Genomic DNA, 21,300 nt, shown 5'->3' on the forward strand with positions numbered 1-21,300 from the left:
AGAAAATAATCAAAGTAGAATGTCCATTTTCTTTGTGCTGAAATCAAGCAAACATATTTATTTGCCTTTATGAGTACTGCAGTGCTATTATCTGAGACCTAGACAACCAAGCTTAAACAGGAGCTTGCAACAGGCAGAAAGCTATAACTTAGCTTATTTGCATACTCCACAGAGGCACTTATGATTTTATTTTGCTTTTTAACTGTTTCAGTTGATTGGTCTGAGGCTTTAACAAAGTACAAAATGCTGTCATGAGTAATTACTTACAAAGAGATCTTTGGGGGTTAATAGATTGTTAAGTGTGTAATTAAAACTGAAAAAATAACAAAAAGTAATTAAGTATCTGCTTTTTAGAGGGGTGTTCCTCAGAGAACAAAGGAAACTTGCATCACTTAAATTACTGCTGCTCAGAAATTAAATCATATGTGGGTGCATTTTTATACTCTTTTCAAAGTAGTTTCAATGAAAAACTAAATGTGCATGAAAATTGGGGATTTACAATGGAGATCACAGAATCCTTACAGCTTCCACCTTGCTCAGTTTCATCCATTGATACTCAATGCATGTTTCATTGCCTTTTCTGAGATTTTCACTGTGTTGGAACAGTCCACAGCATTCATAGGCTTTCAATGTCCTGTAAAGCCCACTGCCATGCAGTTTGGAAGAGATCCTGTGGGTTATACCTACTGTAAGTCTTCAGCTCATTTCTCCAACAATTTTGTTTCCAGTGCCAATCAAGCTTAAAGACCTTGCCCAACCTAATTTCCATCAATGGGTCAATTCGCCACCCAACAAGCCCTGATCTCGCAACCCCACATAACCAGCGATAAAAGGCATCCTTTATACACCGGTCAATAGTCACCTGACCACCCACCACCTTCTATTTCTCCCTACCTCCCTTCAACCATCTGCCCTCTCTCCTTCATGGCAGTTAGGTCCCAACTGCTGCTCAGGAATTGGAGATCATTGATTCTTTAATTCAGGAAAGGAATCTCCTGTTTAGTAAGATGAGTTCTTTATACATTCTGAAAGGATATATTCATTTTCAATAACTAAAGAAAACCACAAAAGTGTGACTATTTTCACCATTAGGAAAGTTTATATACACACACACACACACACACACACACACACACACACACACACACACACACACACACACATAAGGGGCGATTGATAGGTTTGTGGCCTAAGGTAGAAGGAATCAATTTTAGAAAATCTAGCACATTTATTTTTCAACCTAGTCCCCGCCTACATTTACACACTTAGCCCAGCGGTGGTGAAGCATACGGATCTTGGACTCCCAGAAAGGGTCCACAGCAGGGGTGATTGATAAGTTTGGGGCCTAAGGTAGAAGGAGATGAATTATTAACTTCAAACCTTCTGCATAATCATTCAGAGTTGACCTGCATGTGCCTGTAATGAAAGCTGTGTAACTTATCTCCTTATACATTAGGCAGCAAAATTATCAATCACCCTTCGTATATTTTTAGCCTTTTATGAGGAACATTTTGTGCAGATATTTAAAAATAACTAACATAAGGCACAGTAAAATCTCCTCCATAGAACAATGAATTATAAGCAGCCCAATTAATATTTGAATATACAACTAAAGAGGAAGGGAAGAAACTAATTTTCAGAAGCATACCTGCAGCATTCCTTGATTACCTAGTCAACAATAATGCATTTAATGATTTGAGAAATTAACAAGAGCCTTGAATTAAATCAAATGATGTCTGTGTGTTTGGTCATTGGACTTTGGGCACATTGGGACAGTTTCCAGAGGATTTCACTTCTAGCCAATGTTGGAATGGAGGGCGTGATAATTAATCATCTATCTGCTCCTCAGAGCCAAGAGGAATTGCTTTCCTAGTGTTACAGAATACATGAAATATTTTATAATATTTCAAGCCTTTCATTCTCATTGCATGTCTGTTGGAATCCATGGTATTCAAGAGGTGAATCAATGAATCAACGATATGAAATGCATATATGTTACGAACTCCATTTTCTACCTTGGATATTTAATTCTTCAAATTATTGGTCAAATTACAATGAGAAAGTAGTGTTTTTCTTATTTTATCTCTAACAGGTTTCCCAAATGTTTGAATTGATAATTTTCTTTTCAGAAGAAGAGATGAAGAGCAGAGTCTGAATAAAACAGGACACCATCAGGAATGAATGGTCACACCACAATCCATAATCAGAACCTTTGGCCTGAATTATTAAATCTATTCCTCTTTCCATAGGTGCTGCAAGAATGATTGAGTCTTTAATGCATTGTCTGTTTATTTCAGATTTCCAACATCCGCAGTGTTTTTTGTGCATTTCAATCAGAATTCAAAAATTGGGAGATAATTCTAGATAATAATTAAATGAGGGCAATATTTTTTTGTTTGAAATGTCTGTAAGCTATGAGAGAAATGGAAAATAGACTTGAAATTACTCATGGGAATTGCTCCTTTGGATTGTTAAGAACTTAAGAAAATAGGTGCACGAGAAGCCACTCAGCTCCTAAAGCCTCCCCACCATCCAACAGTTATAGCTTGCCTGCTTCAGATTTCATCTCCCCTTTGATGAAAGTTTGGCCATCATACTGAATATCAATAAAATCTGATAATTTGTTGATTTACAAGCAGGTATATGCTTAAGAAATTCTAAGGCAATTTTATTTTTGAAACTGTTAAATCCTCAAAGTTCAATCAAAGTGAATTTATTATCAAAGTGCATATATGTCACCATATACACCCCTAAAATTTATTTTCTTGCATACATTCTCAATAAGTCCCATAGTCATAATAAAATCAATGAAAGACTGTACCAACAGGGCAGACAACCCGTCCGTAACAGACAATAAATTGTGAAAATACAAAAGAAAGAGAAAAAGAAATACAGTACTGTGCAAATGTCTTAAGCACATAAATATAGCTAAGGAATCTAAGATTTTTGCACAGTATTGTAGTGATATTATTCATTGCACTGTACTGCTGCCACAAAAAATTATGATATAGATGAGTGACTAAACTTAATTCTGATATGGGTCTACATTGTGGAATGAGAGAGGGAAGGGGGCAGGATTAGGAGAATCATTGTTGGGAAAAGGGAAGGGAGAGAGGAGGGAGCAGGAAGCACAGAGAGATATTCTGTAATGATCAATAAACCAATTGTTTCAAATCAAATGACCTTGCCCAGTGTCTTAGGGCTGTGTGTGTCTGTCCTCATGCTTCCCCACTCTCCCTGCCCTGCAATTCTTCCCTGTCACCGGTCTCACACTCCACCACAGCGTTCCACCCTTGCCATTCCCAACTTCCTTTGTTCCGACCTGATTTACAAACTCGCTCTCTGCTCCATGTTGACAAATACATTACTGTCCAGAAGTCTTAAGCATCCTAGCTATATACGTGTGCCTACGACTTTTGCATAGTACTGTACCAATATTACTAATAAATAAGCAATAAATGAGATGAAGAGACCTTAAAAGTGAGTCCATAGGTTATGGGAACAGTTCCGTTTATGGGACAAGTGAAGTTATCCCAAGGATAATGGTTGTTGCTGAATCTGGAGGTGTGAATTCTGAGGCTCCTGTATCTTCATTCTGATGGCATGAAGAAAGCATGACCTGGGTGTTGGGTGTCCATGATGATGAATGCTGCTTTTCTGGGACTCCGCCTTGTGTAGATTTGCTCAATGGTGGGGACGGCTTGACCTGTGATGCACTGGCTGTATCCACTATTTTTTATAGTATTTTCCTTTCAAGAGCATTGGTGTGTCCATACTAACCTGTGATGCAGCCAATGAATATACTGTACTCTCTGCTACACATCTATAGAAGTTTGTCAAAGTTTTAGTTGTCATGTCGAATCTTTGCAAACTTTTAAGAAAGTAGAAGTGCTGCTATGTTTTCTTCATAATTGCACCTGTGTGCGACCAGGATAGGTCCTCTGAAATGATAACACTGGGGACCTTAAAGTTGTTAACCTTCTGATCCCTGTTAGGGACTGACTCATGGATCTCCAGTTTCCCCCTCTTGAAATAAACACATAGCTCCCTGGTCTTGTTGACATTGAGTAAGAGCTTGTTCTTGTGACACCACTCATCCAGGTTTTCAATCTCCCTCCTATATGCTGATTCATCAGTACTCGAGATTAGGCCTATGACAGTGCTGTCATCAGCAAACTTAAATATGGTATTGGAGCTGTGCTTAGCCACATAGTCATAAGTGTATGGCAAGTAGAGCTGGAAGCTAAGCGTAAAGCCTTGTGTCGCACCTGTTCTGATGGAGATTGCGGAGAAGATGTTGTTGCCAATCCAAACTGACTTGGGTCTGCAACTGAGTTAGTCATGGATCCAATTGCACAAGGAGGTATTAAGGCCAGGATCTTGAAGCATAGTGATAGTTTTGAGGGGATGATAGTATTGAATGCCAACCTGTAATTGATAAAGAGCATCCTGATATATATAAATATCATACCCATTGTTCCTAGAGATGGCTATTGTATATACAGTAATGTCAGTTCTCTGATTATGACGGGAGGCAACTGAATAAAATATTTGATCCATTTTCTATATAAATATTTTTTCCTTGAATAAAATCAATTAATTTGAAACCTACTCATACAGCCAACAACAATCCTAATGACTGAAAATGGACAGTAGCTGTTGAAAATACTCAACCGATCAGATAGTGTCTGCAGAGGGAGAAAATGAGTTTTCCATTAGATGAATGGATCTATCCTTGATAACAAAGTATCACAAACTCAACTGATCAGAGATCTGAAGTAGTAATGCCATTGCTTCCTGCAAATTAGAAAACCATCATTGTTGTTCGACAAGTCCAGACTAATTACATGGTCTTTAAAACGGTTTTGAAATGTTAAGATCTCTTGATAAAATAAAAATATTTGAACAGCTGAAGGAGGTCCAAGGCACGTTCTCATTTAGTCACAGTGTCAAGCAATGAGGCAGCCAAGGATCATCTCAAATCCTTCAAGATTTACCTTTCTGCTATAATGGCAATTATAAGTGACTGAAAGAGGAATTGTGACAGTGATAGCTTCTGATGATTGCACTATGCACACTTAGTTCATTTAAACTACATGCATGATAGATCTCAATATCATTTCCATTATTTCTGCTTCAGGAACCTTAATATTCAGAAAGTGCACCTGATTTCAAATGCTGTTTAGAGATGAAGCTTGCTCCTGATCTTCTGCTGTCAGGAGTCTTAAGGTCAATTGAATTTCTGCTTTACTTAGTCTATTTAAATTATACCTTGTGTATGAACCAGTTCAAATAATATAAATTCAGCATGCCTCTTCTCAGTGGACTGTTTATTCAGGTCTTGAGTCAATGGATTAGATGCTGACCACGACTGAATACATTGAACACTGGAATAAAATGAGGATTTTCTGTGACTTCAGAGCATGAAAATTTTCTGACAATTATAAATGCTATTAGGATCATCCATCTTTAGGTTTGAAGTTCTCTAATGATTCCAGATAATAGTGTTGGCTGTTTGCTGATACACAGAAGAGAGAAGGATAAAGTAGCAAATTGCATTACTTGACATTTTAATCATGACAGCTGCAACAAAAGAAGTAAGAACAGTGTGCAGAAAATGGAAGATAATTATAAGCACAATTAATGTGATGGTATTGATTGTGTTTTCTGTCATGCAAACGGAAGAAGCTTTTTAAAAATACTACTTACAATTCCATTAGCTGGCAAATGTGTTTTTTTTCATGTTTCTGTCTGACTGGGGCATCAAGAGGAGAATGATGTGGTTGGAGAAAGGAAGCAGGCAGGGCTCAAATTCATTTCCCTTCAGGTTGAAGAGGCCATGACAGTCAACTTTTACTTAGCAGTCAGCTTTCAGGTGCTAAGCATCATCTGCTTTTCTCTCATGGAAGTAATGCTGCCCACGTTACCTCAGCTCACTAAGACTGACAAAAGGAGGAATGAGGTTTTGAACTCAATTCATAACCTTCCTTCAAATGAGATTGTCTCTGACCTACCTGCACTTTGTCCTGCTGAACCATACTCAGTGAAGCACCCAGTGCAGGTTCCCTGACCTAATTTTTGGTGCTAAGTTCAACACTTGAAAGGATGAGGATGCACTTTCAGAAAGGCTGTCCTCCTCATTGTGGATCATGACTGGTCACAGGAAGAGAAGGGTGTCATGCAATAACAAGGCAGGTGATTGGTAGCCTGTAATTTTGATTGTCTTGCTGTCTGCATGAGAGAGATTTATTTACTTAAAGAAGAAAGAAGGAAGAAAAAATTGCTTCAATAAAAAAAAATCTCAATCAGACAGCACTTGTATTCATGCAAGATGGGGAGAGAGTCCCAGAGCAAGAGGGGCAATTCATTGTGAGTCAGATTTGGAATAGACAAGTTCAAGCAGAGTTTGCTCAGTGAAGTAGTCACAGAATCACAGAGTTGTGCAGCAGATGAACAGACCCTTTGAATCAAGATTCAAAGCAAATTTATTATCTAATTATATATGTCACATTATACAAAGTTAAGATTCATTTTCTTGCGGGCATGCTCAGTACATCTAAGATAGAATTGATGAAAGACTGCACTCAACAGGATAGGCAAATAACCAATGTGCAAAAGACAATTAACTGTGAAAATACAAAAGGAAAAAATAATAATAATAAATAAATAAGCATTCAGAGTAGATGTGCTCAATGCAGGGGAAGGCATTACCCATAATGGACTGGGTCACGTCCTTATTTTTTTAGGACTTTTCATTCAAGGCATCAGTATTTCCATATCAGGCTGTGATGCAACCAGCTAATATACTCTATGCCACATGTTTGTAGAAGTTTGCCAAAGTATTGTGTCAAGTGGAATCTTCACATACTTCAAAGGAAGTAGAAGCACAGCTGTGTTTTCTCTTCGCAATTGCACGTAGATGCTGGGCTGAGGACAAACACTCTGAAATTATAACATTGAGGAACTTAAAGTTGCTGACCCTTCCACCTCTGATCCCCAAATGAGCATCGGCGTGTGACCTCAGGTTTCCTCCTGAAGACAATAATCAGCTCCTTGGTCTTGCTGACATTAAGTGAGAGGTTGTTGTTCTTATGGCTCCACTCAACCGGATTTTCCACCTCATCACATCCACGCCAACCATCATACTTACTTATACTAATACCAATTGCCTGCAGTAATTCCATATCCCTCAATGATTTGCTCACTCTCGTACATGTTGAGATACCTGGTAAACGTTGTTACTGTTTCTGCCGCCGCCACCTCATATTGGAGACCAACAGTTCAACCAGCTTTTCATTTTGGATATCAACTGCTCTTTGTGTGAAAATTTTGCTCCTCAGATCCCTGTAAACCACCTTCCTCAGACCTTCAGCCAACATCCTCAAGTTTCAGATACCCCTATTATGGGAAGCAGGCATTGGCAATCTACCCCATTTATGCCTCCAATAATTTTAAGTACCATCATGTCACTTCCTAGACTCCTTCATTGCCTATCCTTTCTCTCCTGATAACTCAAGCCCTCAAATCCAGGAACTATTCTATTCCATTCCAGGAGAGGCATAAAATGCAAGGAAGGGAAGGATCAGCATTAATGAGAGAAAAATAAGGTAAAGCAAAAGTGAGAGATGTGAAAAATTGTTAATTTTTCTGATGAGAAACTTGTCAAAGTGCTATCTAAAATATTCTGCTCACTATCTACCTGATCTGCATGACGTGTAGCAGTTGACCTCAAGCTCTGATCTTGGATAACACTGTATTATTTTCTTTACAATATTTGTTTTAGAAGCAGACAGGTCCTGAAGCAAGCCCCAATGTGGAACATGGTTTTTGTTCTTCAAAACTAGCATTGTTGTGTCTTTCCATTTGACTTTTATTTTTTAAAAGGTGAACAATAAATTGATACACATAAGGATCAAGAATTAATCCTAAAAGTGAAAATTAGGTTAGCAGGAATGAAGGTGAAGGAATAAAAATACAGGCGGGTATATTGCCACCTTTAGGAATAAATGATAAAGTTTGCTCAATTCTTTTTTGAAAGAATGTGCCCATCAGAGAGAGAGTTACCTCCCTCTGAGACTCGCTGACTCTATGTTCCTGAGTGGTTAGGATCGCGATAAGCAAGTGCCTTCACTGATTCTCATTTTCATCTCTGCTCTGAATAGTCCACACATAAAACTGTAGGTTTAATGGATCAGCTTGCCTGTAAAGCAGCTGTTTGAAGCATTAGAAGCCATACTTTTCTAACGGGCTTGTCACAATGGCTTGCATAACAAAAAGGTGGTCTTTGCTGGCAGTTGTTCAGAGATTGAACCTTGAAACTCTGCCTCAGAACTCCACACAAGGCATTATATGGCATGAGGGATAAATGGGTACTAGGATATCTTTGCCAAGGTACTGCGGATGCAGGGAACTGCAAACTCTGCAGCCACCGAACTGCATATTATTCACCAAAAGTTGTGATGCAGCTCTTCAGGGCATCAGTTGCAGGCAACTTTATGCTCAACATAGTTTCAGGGTACTCGTCTGAGTGCTGGACAACCCACTCACTCTACCACCAAACCTGGCTCAAGTATATTTGGCCCATTGAAATAAATGGGATAAATTGACGACACAGGAAAGTACATTTTGAACCTTTGATTTAAGTTAGTTTAAATCTTTTTGTGTATATATGTTTCAGATTGACATTATGTTTATTTGGTAACCAGTTACATGAAGTTTAGCTTGTTTGTGAATGTCAAATACATTCCCAATCATTCAATTTAAACAGCAGCTTTAACAGCAGGTGAACCAAGGTACAGGCCCCCATTCTTTGTCAAGGTGATTCCATAAGCTCGTACACAGGCAGGCACTTCTGCTTGGAGAATCTCTGGGCACGGTGGTACTGACCTGGGTCTTTCCAATGAAGTAGAAACCACCCATCTTGTAGAAGATTCCTCCCTGGATTATACTGTGATCCAAAGAGCAGATGACCTGGAATGTCAAGGCAGTCCGGAAATGCTGGCAAGTATACAAGCAAGATAAATGAACACAATGAACCAATTCAACTAATGGGAATATGAATACAACCTCAGGCAGAAAGATGAAAGCTGCATTCTGTAATTTACCCCATTTTTGTTTTTATTGATATATTAAAAAACAAAAATGTGGGAAATGTTGCCCTTTAAAATAAATTCAGGCCTCTGTGTAATAAAGTGAGGTATAGTGTCTCATGCATTGTTAAGAGTTCACAGCATATAACCTGTGCCCAGCATCAAAGATCACTCTTTTGAAGCTCGGTCACAGCAATTGTTGCTTTAAGCTGACACAGGGACTTTTTGTTTCTCTACTATTTAGATTTCATAACAACTTATACCCCATTGAACGTGAACAAGCCACAAGTCACTCCTATTGTATTAGAAAATACTATAAGCAATAGTTAAACAATAGATGCAAAAATTATAACAAGTACCCCACAAACATCTTAATTTGAATAGATTTGTTGAAAGACAACAATATAAAAGGAATATCTGATGTTCCACCACTTCATGAGTCTTGTGTTGCCAAAGAACTGGAACATGCTTCCTTTGACTAGCCAGGGCTACTCCCACGGAGATGGTGAATGGGCTGATCCTTATTGTGAAAGTTCTTTCTATCCATAGTGGTTCTCTCCTGCCTGCCTCTGCATTACTGAAATGTTGCCAAGATTGAAATACCAAGAGAGGCCAGAGACAAAATTGTTTCTGCACGGCACCAATCATCCAATTCTGTGACATTTCAGTAAAAAGCAAGTAGTTTACTTGAAGTGGCTTCTCCCTTCTTTGTTATCAAAATACCTTTCTTAGCAAGAGTGTAATATCTCTGATTAATTTTCCTCCATTCCAACATCTTGTTGCCCACAGTGATTTTAGAGTTTATCCCCACAGTAGGGACATTACAGTTATCAGCCACATCACATACAGTAAGTAGGTTTTAACAGATTATCAATGCCCGGTGCTTTCTGTGATCCATCCCATAACTTTCCAGAGAGATTAAAGGTTCAGTTTTCATATAAATTTAGAACAGATAACTTCAACCTAATACAGCAAAAGCCTACTGCGTGTGTGTTCTTGTGTCACTATTTCAGAACCATTATTCTATTTCTCTCCTTCTTCCTCAGTCTTCATTTCTCATCTTTCCCTTTGCTTCCTGCCCTTTCTCTTTTGTTGTCTGGTCTTTTGCAGCTACCTTTTCCATTCTCATTCTCCCTTTTCTTCTCTTCCTCCTCCATGTTTTCATGTCAACCTTGTTCATCCCTCTCTGCCACACCTGCTCTCTTAATGTCCTTCTTAATTCCATCTATTGTTAATCCTCTGCCTGCTCTTTTCCCTGTCTTTCTTTCCTTTTCACTTCTGTACTGCAAAAGCCACCATCCTGGTTCCTCCCACACCACAAAAATTCAGGTTAATTGGCCACTATAATTTGCTCATATGCAGGTGCAAGGTAAAATTTGCAGAGGAATTGATAAAGCTGTGGGTAGAAAAGGTCAGGACTGAATTAGCATAAACCATAATGAATGATGATCAAAGCAGCCTCATTGACTCAAGGGCTTGATCTTGTGTGAGATTGCTTTCCAATTCTTCACACTCCTTTCAGACTTGCTTTAGTGGTCTGTGGGTTCCTTAGTGTTACTGTTTACAGAGGCCAACAATCAAAGCAATGAAAAACATGTGAAATGCTTGTCTTCTACAGAGACGGCCAAGAATATAAAAGCAAGGTTTTCATGTAACAACTTTACTTATAAAATTGGTAAAGCCACACCTGGAATATTGTGCGCATTCTGATTACTGCACTATGGAAAGGATGTGATTGCTCTGGAAAGAGTTCAGAGGAGATTCACCAGAATGTTCTCTGGTTTGGAGCTTTTCAGTTATAAGGAAAGATTGGACTTGGTTAGTTTCGCTGGAGCAAAGGAGACTGACAGCTTTGTGATACAGGGATACAAAATGCTGAAGGCAATGGATAGGATATAAAGTGAGGTTAGGACATTCTGAGGGGATTTCCAAACCACAGAGTGGTTGGAATTTGCAATGCACATCATGAGTAGGTGACCAAGACAGATAATCTCATAACATTTAAGAAGTATTTAGACAAGTGTGTGAATTATCAAAAGATGGCAAGCTGGGAACCAAAGGTAAAAAACAACTAGTACAAATGAGTTCAATAATCATGGTGAGCCAAAGGGCTTGTCTCCATTTTATCTGATACTGTGACTCTAAAACAGGGAAACCTCTCTCCAACCACCCCCCCCCCCACCCCACACCAACCATCTTACAATGCTATTTCATTCCTGGGAAACAGGTCACATCCAAATTTCCATAACATAAAGCCACGTCATCTGCACAGGCATCAAAAAACATAACTTGGAAATAAAATCATGAGAATGACTTTCATTCCTTAACCCAAATTTTTTAGTGTTGAATTTTAAAAGGTTGAATTTGTGTAACCTGACTGGCCATAATGCAGCAGTTGCCTGCATAAGGACAGCTATCAATAGAATATTTCCTGAAAAAAGGCAGTAAATTCTCAGCTAATGACAGTATCTGAAATTATAATATATCAAAGGCTGTGTCATTTGACACACACATTTCCTAAATGCACAAAGCTGTGTTATAATGTGTTATAATCCTCCTCCTTTCCTGGTACTTCCTGATGCTTTTTCTTTCCACCCTATCCCACTCATGTCTTCCCTTCCCTTCATCCTCCTTTCTCTTCCTCATCCAATCCTTTCTTTCTCATCTTGCCCCATTCTCTCTCATCCTATCTATTCCTTGTTTTCCTTTCTCTTTCTTTCACTTCCTTTCCCAGTTGACATCTCTCCTTTTACCCCATCCATTTTCCTCTTGCCCCTCCCTTCTTTTTCATCCTGTCTCTTTTTGCCCATTCTCTCTCATCTTTCCCTTTCTTTTATTACTTATCCTTCCCCTTCTTGCCTCATCTCTTCTTTTCCAGCCTTTAGTGTCCATAATCTGAATTAAGATCCATTCTTCTTCATAATTGGAATTGATAACTTCTGTATGAGTTTTTATCTGTTTATGCAACTGAACAAGTTAGCTAACTGAAGACAGATTTCATTTCCTCAGGTAAAAACTGTAGAATGAAATTTAATCAGTTAGCATGTTTCATATTTCTTCTTTCCTTTATTTCTTCTTCCCACTAACTACCTTTGATATACCTGTTTTTCAAGAACATGAGATGTAAGAAGACACAACATGCACTCAGCTACTCACTGTTTTATTTTTGTGAGACCATTGTTGGTTATTGAGTGGATATGTGCACTGGAGGCTAGAGGCTTGACTGAAACTAGGCCTCAAGCTATGTCTTTTATATATATTCTGTATGAACTGCAACTGGTGATCTGGCATTCACAATGAGCTCTCCATATTGAAGGGGAATGTTGAAGATGCTTGCTTTTTGACTTGCATTTAAGTTTGGGGAGGGACATGAGGCATAAAGTGGTATGAGAGACAATTATTTGACATGGAGAGAGGTAGTTGCTTGAAATGAGTTACATTGGGTAATAGTGAAAATGGATAGCTTGGTGGAATGTAAGAGGATTATTAGATAAACACATTAATATAAATGGCAACAAAGCATATGGATGATACACAGGAAAAGGATAGTTAGCATAATTATCATCAAGATTGGCACAACATCAAGGACTGAGTGGCCTGTCCAGTGCTGCACTACTCTATATTCTATATGACTCACTGGAAGAGGCTGAATTGCAGCCTGCATAGGGTGTGAGGAGGAAGCTTAAGCAGGTCTTACAGCTAGTATAGACTGGGTAGTCATCAAAGTTTTTATCAACCCAACGCGGTAGCTCACAGTCCTCTTTTTAGCACACAAGGATACTGTTAATGGAAAATATTGATTCAGTGATGCTTCCTTTTTAAAGGCCATGAGTTCAGCCACCGAAATAAACAAAGCTTTTGAAGGAAACATGCTGGGTTTCCCTCAATACAGGATAGGCTCTGACGAGTCTCTCATTAATACATGCCTGGTTCAAGCAACCACCAAGGTTGCCTGGAACCCCCATATGGCAGTAGATACTTCTGACCTGACCTTAGGTGGGGAGACGAGGCTAGGAAACTTGTGGTTTTCCCCGCAGTTTTGCCTTCAACGTACAACAGCCACAAATTATAAGTCATTCTCATCTTCCACAATACATGTAATTCATGTTGATGCATTTTTAAGAGGCACAGCGGTGTACAAGTGCTGGGATCTGGAACAACGCAAAAACTGCAGGAGGAACTCACCAGATCTGGCTGAATCAATGGAGTGAAATGGGATGAGGGGTCCAAATGAAGGATGTTAACCTGAAAATTCAACTACCATTGCTCTCTATAGATGCTACATGACCTGCTGAGTTCCTCCAGCATTTTGTGTATTAATTTAGTAAATTAAGGCAATTCAATCATCAATTCTTCTCTCTTAATTCATCCATAAACATATCTTTAACATGCACATTATAAAATTATTAAAATGGTTGCAGAGAGGAAAACATTTGGAATTAGATGCACATAGTAAAATATAAAATGTGAAAGAGAATTTGCCATAATACTGTCTCTTGCTGCATTTTAATCTCACTGTGTTTTGATATAATGCCTGGAAACATTTACCAAACTTCTCTAATACTTTATCTGATATCTTCCACTCTCCACTGGTTTACAGGTGTTCTTCATTTAAAACAGAAGTTTGAAAACCTTCAGTAAGAGACTGGAGTAAGGATTTGTAGGTGAACACGTAAAATGTTCTACACTAGAATCCCAGAATGTTTTTAAGGGCTTAATTTATGTTGAAAAGAAACAATACAAAATCTGGTTGCTGACATTTAGTTAATGGAATAATTAGTGGTCATGTGTTCTTTTTATTTCTTGTTGTTACAGCGAAGCGATTTTGTAAGAACTCCAGTTCAGCCAGCAGCACGACGAGCAGCTATGCGCCCAGCAGCAGCAGCAGCAGTAGTGTCAGCTGTGGTGGCGGCAGCAGTGCCAGCAGCACCTCGAGTAAGAGCAGCTTCGATTACACGCATGACATGGAGGCAGCACACATGGCAGCCACGGCTATTCTGAACTTGTCCACCAGGTGTCGAGAGATGCCTCAGAACCTCTCAACCAAGCCTCAGGATCTATGTGCCAGGGTAAGTGATGTCCTTCCCAAAGGTATCCTCCAGTGTTGTTAGCAATCCGTGGCTCCACTATCCACAAAGTGATGTGTGTGCACATATACAGGCCTAAGCACAAAGAAAACCCAGATAACATTGAAGAACATCCAATGGCCTCAGTTTAGAGGCTGCCTCAGTGGAAATTTTACAATCGATCTTTATACTAGGAACTTGGGCTTTTAGCAACGATTTTAATTTAGAAAGTATTGAATGAAAATAGCTTTCATTCTTTTTCACTTCTGACAAACACCTTGAGTTAGTGAGTGGAGCAAAGAAAAGCTGCAGTTTGAGATGTATTTACAATGCCTACAAGAAGTATTCACCCCCCCCACCCCCCGGAAGTTTTCATGTTTTATTGTTTTACAACATTGAGTCACAATGGATTTAATTTGGCTTTTTCACCATCTCCTGCTTTTTGGCACAGAGAATTCTTGATTCCTAATATTGCATAACAATTTGCTTCTCAATTTTCATCCTGATTGGATTACATTCTCCTCCTCTTGATATCCATCACCGTGAATATACTTTTCCCTGACTCTCCAGTACCTTACAAGTAGTGTTTATATGGTATCTTTTTATAGTACGTGGGTGTTATTGGTAAGACTACCATTATTGCCCACCAATAATTGTCCTTTGGAACCTAGTATTGAGATGCTTTTTGAAAGGTTGTAGTCTGAAAGTTAATGGTATTGGATGGGAAGCTTCAGGATTTTAACACAGTCTGACCTCAGTAGATGGGATGACGTTGGAGTCAATTATTTAGGATAAAATCTCAGGGTTCTTGAAGACACATGACAAAATAGGTTGTAGTCAGCGTGGTTTCCTCAAGGAAAAATCTTGCCTGACAAGTCTGTTAGAGTTCTTTGAAGAAATAACAGAGGATAGACAAAAGAGAACCAGTTGATGTTGTATACTTGGATTTTCAGGAGGCCTTTAACAAAGTGCCACACTTGTAGCTGCTTAGGAAGCTATGAACCCATGGTATTAGAGGGAAGATTTTAGCATGGATAAAGTAGTGGCTGATTGGCAGCAGGTAAAGAGTCGCAATAAAGGGGGCCTTTTTCCGGTTGGCTGCTGGTGACTAGTGGTGTTCCACAGGGGTCTGTGTTGGGTCGATTCTTTTTAAGTTATATGTCAATGATTTGGATGATGGAATGGGTGGCTTTATTACAAAGCTTGCAGATGATATTAAAGTAGGTGAAGGGGCAGGTAGTTTTGAGGAAGTAGTGAGGCTACAGCAGGACAGACAAATTAGGAGAATGTGTAAAGAAATGGTGGATGGAGTAGTATTAGGTAGTGTATTGTCATGCATTTTGGTAGAAGAAATGAAAGGGTTGACTATTTTCTAAGTGGAGAGAAAATACAAAAAACTGTGACACAAAAGGACATGGGTACTTGTGCAGGATTCCATAATGGTTAGTTTCAGGTTGAGTCTGTGGTGAAGGTGGCAAATACAATGTTAACATTGATTTCAAGAGGACTAGAATAGAAAAGCAAGGATATACCCGTGAGGCTTTATAGCACTGATGAGGCCTCACTTTAAGTATTGTGTCCAGTTTTGGGCTCCTTATCTTAGAAAGGATGTGCTGAAACTAGAGAGAGTTCAAAAGAAGTTCACAAAATAATTCTAGGATGGAAGGGCTTGTCATATGAAGAGCGTTTGATGGCTCTGGACTTGTATTCACTGGAATTCAGAAGAATGAATGGTGACCTCATTAAAACATATCAAATGATGAAAGTCCTTGATAGAGTGAATGTGGAGAGGATGTTTCCTATGGTGGGTGAGTCTAAGTCCAGAGGATACAGCCTCAGAATAGAGGGGCATCCTTTTAGAAAAGAGATGAGGAGGAATTTCTTTAGTCAGAGACTGGTGAATCTGTGGAATTCTTTGCTACAGGCAGCTGTAGAAGCCAAGTCCTTATATATATTTAAGAGAGAGGTTGATAGATTCTTGTTTGGTCAGGGCATGAAGGGTCATATGGAGAAGACAGGATGTTGGAGCTTAGAGGAAAATTGGATCAGCCATGATGAAATGGCGGAGCAGACTCTTTGGGCCAAATGGCTCCTGAATCTTATTTTCTTATGGTTTTATAATGATGAAGGAACTGCAATGCATTGCCAAGTCAGGACTGTCGCAACTAAAAACGTAAATTACAGATGGTGATATTTCTATGAATCTGCTGAATATGCTCTTCTTTATGGTAGAGTTTGCAAATCTGAGGAGTACTTTTCAAGTAATCTTGTTAAGATACAAGTTGATTTCATGGATGAGACACACATCAATTATGTGAAAGTAATAAAGCGAATGAATGTTCATGTTGGAGGGAGGGTCATCATTCAAGGGAGCAGTCTAAACTTGGACAGTATTGAAATTTTTGAGTGTTGTTGGGCCTTATGGTATCCGTCTGAAGTAAAGTATTCTATCACACTCTAACTTGTGTGTTGGAAATTGTGTAAAGCCCCTAGGGTATTTGCAAGTGAATCATTTGCCACAGAATACCCAATTTTTGATCTGTTCTTGTAACTACAGCTTATATGAAGATCAGTTAAGATACTTGCGTTGACCCCCGCAATATTGATGGTAGAAATTAAGATGCTGTTGAATATCAAAGAAATGCTGCTGGATTCTCTCTTGTGGAAATGTTTATTGTCTGTCAGTTTTCTGTAATGAATGTTACTTGCTACTTAACAGTTGATACCAGAATGTTGTCCAGGACTTGTGTGAAAGCATAGATTGCTTAATTTTTTGAGGAGTTATGAATGGAACTGAACATTGTCCAGTCATCGGTGAAGATTATGGTGGAAGCAATGTCGATGATGATGCTGTTGCAGATATTTGAACTTAGCAGACAGTCCAGATGAAATTCTTCAACAATGTTTCTGGGATAGAAATATTAACCTGCAATTGCCACATCTGATTTCCTTTGTGCAAGATCTGACACACCCTCTTGAAAGCAGTCTCCCTGATTTCCTTAATTATCTATTTTATTAGGACAACTTCGTACCAAACTCTGTTCTTATATTTGATATAAGAACAGAAATATAGTCACTCTATCCTGGGCTTGAACTTTCATGCCCTTGCATGGACCAAGATGGCTTTGAAGTCTGGGGCTAAGAAGTAACAACAGTACCAAAATAAGTGATGGATGAGATTGGCAAGTGAATACAAACAAGTCGAATAGTGTACTGCTTCTCTTTTCCACCTTATGGCAACTTATTCAATGTTAATGACCCCATTATTCACCTGTTTGATTATTGATGGATTTGTCTGCTTTTGTAGATACTTCACATATGATCAACTTTTCAGGTTGCCAAGAAAATAAAGGTATTTTACAATGGTTGTAGTCAACAAAACATAATTTACCATCATTTGAACATCAGCCCGCCCAAGATGGCTTTTGGTACAAAACTAAGTCTTTTTACTTGGATTCTACCTGTCTTTGCTTCCTAATGTGCCCAGTTTCTAGGTATTTGGATGTACTTTCTTTTTATTGCCCAGGGCCTAGAACGGATTATTTCATGTAGAAGACTCATACTGCCATAGTTCTGCTTCTGAACTGTTTATTTCCCATTGGATCTCCTTAGTTCCAACTGTACGCTTACTCCCCTTCCTAATGCCAGATGTGTCACTTGCAAACATGCATACAGAGTTCTCCAATCCAAGCCATTAATGAACAGAGTAAAAAGTCTGGGGCATCTGAACTCACGAGCACCATGTCACAATGGTGTAATAAAACCAGCGTATCCTGATCCTGGACTTACTCAATAAATCAGGCAGTATCTCTGGATTAAAAAGACATTTTAAGTTAATATTAGAAATATAATAAATGTTAGAGTGCAGAGCAATGTAAGATAAGTATTTGGAGTGGTCGTATAAAAATATAGTGAAAAACAGGAAAGATAATGAAAATGGTGATAGCACAAGGGGAAAAGTAAGTAATAGAACAAGAAAGGAAGCAACAGATGCATAAATGAGAGAAGCAGCATTGTTTTCTAAAATTGTTGAATCCATTGTTGAATGAAAGGTGAACATGTGTCACTTGAATTTGTGTTGAACTTGACTAGAACATCTTGGAGGCAAGGATCAAGGCAGAAATGTGACGGATGAGGAATAGAAATGACAGAAAGCTCAGAGTTACACTTGTCGAATAACTGGAGACGTTCTGCAAAGTAGTCATGCAGTCTGAATTTAGTTTCCCCAGTGCAGAGGGGGCCACAGTTAAAGCAGAGAATGCTAAATTGGAAGAAATACAAATAAGTTACCATTTCACTTTGGGAAAGATGTAAAGTCCCTGGATAATATGAAAGTAGGAGGCAAAAGTGTAAAGGAAATTGATGTAGGAAGGAATTAGGCTTTGCGTATGATTGGGGAATGGACCAGTATATCATGAAGAAATGATCCCTTTGGAATGCTGAAAGAAAATGGAGGGAAGAAATGTCCTGTTCAGGGACAATGCTGAAAGTGTTCTAAGTTCAATCAATAATTTGTTGAAATAAAAGCATGAAAACTGAAAACAGGAGAAGATTCTAGTAAGGAGCAGAAATAGAAATCCAGGAAATGCAACAGACATGTTTAAGGGCTATGTTTAACATCATGGATGGTAATTTATGCTTCATGGTATAGGTTGAAATCAATTGTATTGCAATGAATATTAATTGATAGCTTATGACCACAAGACATAGGAGCATAATTAGGCCATTCAGCCCATCGTGTCTGCTCCACCATTCCATCATGGCTGTTTTGTTAACCCTCTCAACCCCATTCTCCTGCTTTCTCCCAGTCATCTTTGCTTCCCTGACTAATCAAGAACCAATCAACTTCTGCTTTAAACGTATCCAATGACTTGGTCTCCACAATAATCTGTGGCATGAGTTCCACAGTTTCACTACCCTCTGTCTAAAGAAATTCCTCATCATCTCTGTTCTAAATGGATGTCACTCTATTCTGAGGCCTAGATTCATCCACTATAGTAAGCATTCTCTCCATACCCACTTTATCAAGGCCTTTCAATATTCAATAGGTTTCAATGAGACCCATCCTCCCTTGTAAATTCCAGCAAGTACAGGGCCAGAGCCATAAAATGTTCCTCATGCATTAACCTTTTCCTTCATGGGATCTTCCTCATTAACCTACTCTGGACCTTCTTCAACATCAGCACATCTTTTCTTAGATGAGGGGCCCAAAACTGCTCACCATACTCCGTGTGGTCTGACCAATGCCTTATAAACCACAGCATTACATCTTTACTCTTATCTTCAAGTTCTTTCAAAATGATTGCTGACATTGCATTTTCTTTCCCTACCACAAACTTAACCTACAAGTTAACCTTTAGGGAATCCTACACAAGGACCTCCAAGTACCTTTGCACCTCTGATTTTTGAATCTTCTTCCCATTTAGAAAATAGTCCATACTTTTACTACCTCTACTGGAGTGCATGAACATACACTTCTCTAAACTATATTCCATCTGCTACCTCCTTCCCATACTCCCAAACTGACTAGGTAGACTCTCTGCTTCCTCAATACTACCTGCCCCTTCATCTCATCTGCAAACTCTGCCAGATGGTCATCAGTTCTTTCATCCAAATCACTGAAATATAATGAGAATAGCAGCGGTTCCAACAGTGACCCCTGAGGAACACCACTAGTCAATGGCAGCCAACCAGCAAAGGTCCCATTTATTTCCATTCTTTGCCTTCTGCCAGTCAGCGAAGCTTCTATCCAAGCTAGTACCTTTCCAATAATACCATGGGCTTTTATCTTGTTAAACAGCCTCATGTGTAGGACTTGTCAAAGGCCTTCTGAAAATCCAAGTAAACAACATCCACTGACTTGCCTTTGTCTATCCTACTTGTTATTTCCTCAAAGAACTCCAACAGATTTATCAGGCAAGATTTCCCCTCAAGGAAACCATGCTGACATGCAGTCTATTTCTCAAGTGCTTTAAAGTTCTACAAAACCTCATCCTTAATAATAGACTCCAACATCTTCGCTACCAGTGAAGACAAGCTAACTGACCTGTAATTTCCTTTCTTCTGCCTCCCTCACTTTTTAAAGAGTGGAATAACATTTGTAATTTTCCGTTCCTCTGGAACCATTCCAGAAACTAGTGATTCTTGGAATATCATTACTAATACCTCCACAATCTCTTCAGCTTCTTCTTTCAGAGAGACCTGGGATATAGGCAATCTGGTCCAGTCGACAAATCTACCTTCAGACCTTTCAGCTTCCTAAGCACCTTATCCTTAGTACTACTCACACTTCTGTCCCCTGATACTCTTGAATTTCTATCATATTGCTAGAGTCTTTCACATTGAAGACTAATGCAAAATATTCATTAAGTTCACCTGCCATTTCTTTGTCCTCCATTACTACCTCTCCAGCATCATTCTTCAGCAGTCCAATATCCACTTTCAGCTCTCTTCTGCTCTTTATATATCTGAAAATCTTTTGTTACCTTCTTTTATATTATTGGCTAATGACATTCATATCTAATGTTTTCTCTCTTTATTACTTTTTTAGTTGCTTTCTGTTGGGTTTTAAAAACTTTTCAATCCTCTAACTTCCCACATTTTTTTTTGATATATTATATGCCCTCCCTTTTCTTTTTATACTTTCTTTGACTCCCCTTGTCAGCCACAGTTGTGTCATCCTCCCTTTAGAATAATTCTTCATTTTTGAGATGTATCTGCTCTGCACCTTCCAAAACTTCAGCCATTTGCTGTTCTGCCATTATCCCTGCTAGTGCCCCCTTGCAGCTTTAATCAGCTCCTTTCTCATGCCTCTGCAACTTCCTCTACTGCACTATAATATTGATACTTCTGACATAGTGATACAGCTTCTCATTCTCAAACTCCTTGGTGAATTCTATCGTATTATGATCACTGTCTCCTAAGGGTTCCTTTGCCTTAAACTCTCTAATCAAATCTGGTTTACTACACAACACCCAATGCAGTATTGCCTTTCCACTAGTTAGCTCAAAAAAGCCATCTAATAGGCATTCTAGAAATTCACTCTTTTGGGATCCAACACCAACCTGTTTTTTCCAATTTACCTGCATATTAAAATCCCCCATGACTATTGAAACATTGCCCTTCTTACATACCTTGCCGATCTC

The 21,300-nt window shown here is 38.9% G+C and overlaps 1 protein-coding gene across 1 annotated transcript in view; it reads left to right on the forward strand.

Moving 5' to 3' along the window:
- Nucleotides 1-21,300, forward strand: part of LOC132400716 (myelin transcription factor 1-like protein) — a 450,971-nt gene that overhangs the window by 325,924 nt on the left and 103,747 nt on the right. The window contains exon 13 of the mRNA XM_059981999.1: nucleotides 13,905-14,158. Coding sequence (XP_059837982.1) covers nucleotides 13,905-14,158 — 254 coding nt within the window. The remainder of the gene's footprint in view (nucleotides 1-13,904; nucleotides 14,159-21,300) is intronic.

The sequence above is a fragment of the Hypanus sabinus genome, chromosome 10, assembly GCF_030144855.1.
Source record: "Hypanus sabinus isolate sHypSab1 chromosome 10, sHypSab1.hap1, whole genome shotgun sequence".
Taxonomy (NCBI): domain Eukaryota; kingdom Metazoa; phylum Chordata; class Chondrichthyes; order Myliobatiformes; family Dasyatidae; genus Hypanus; species Hypanus sabinus.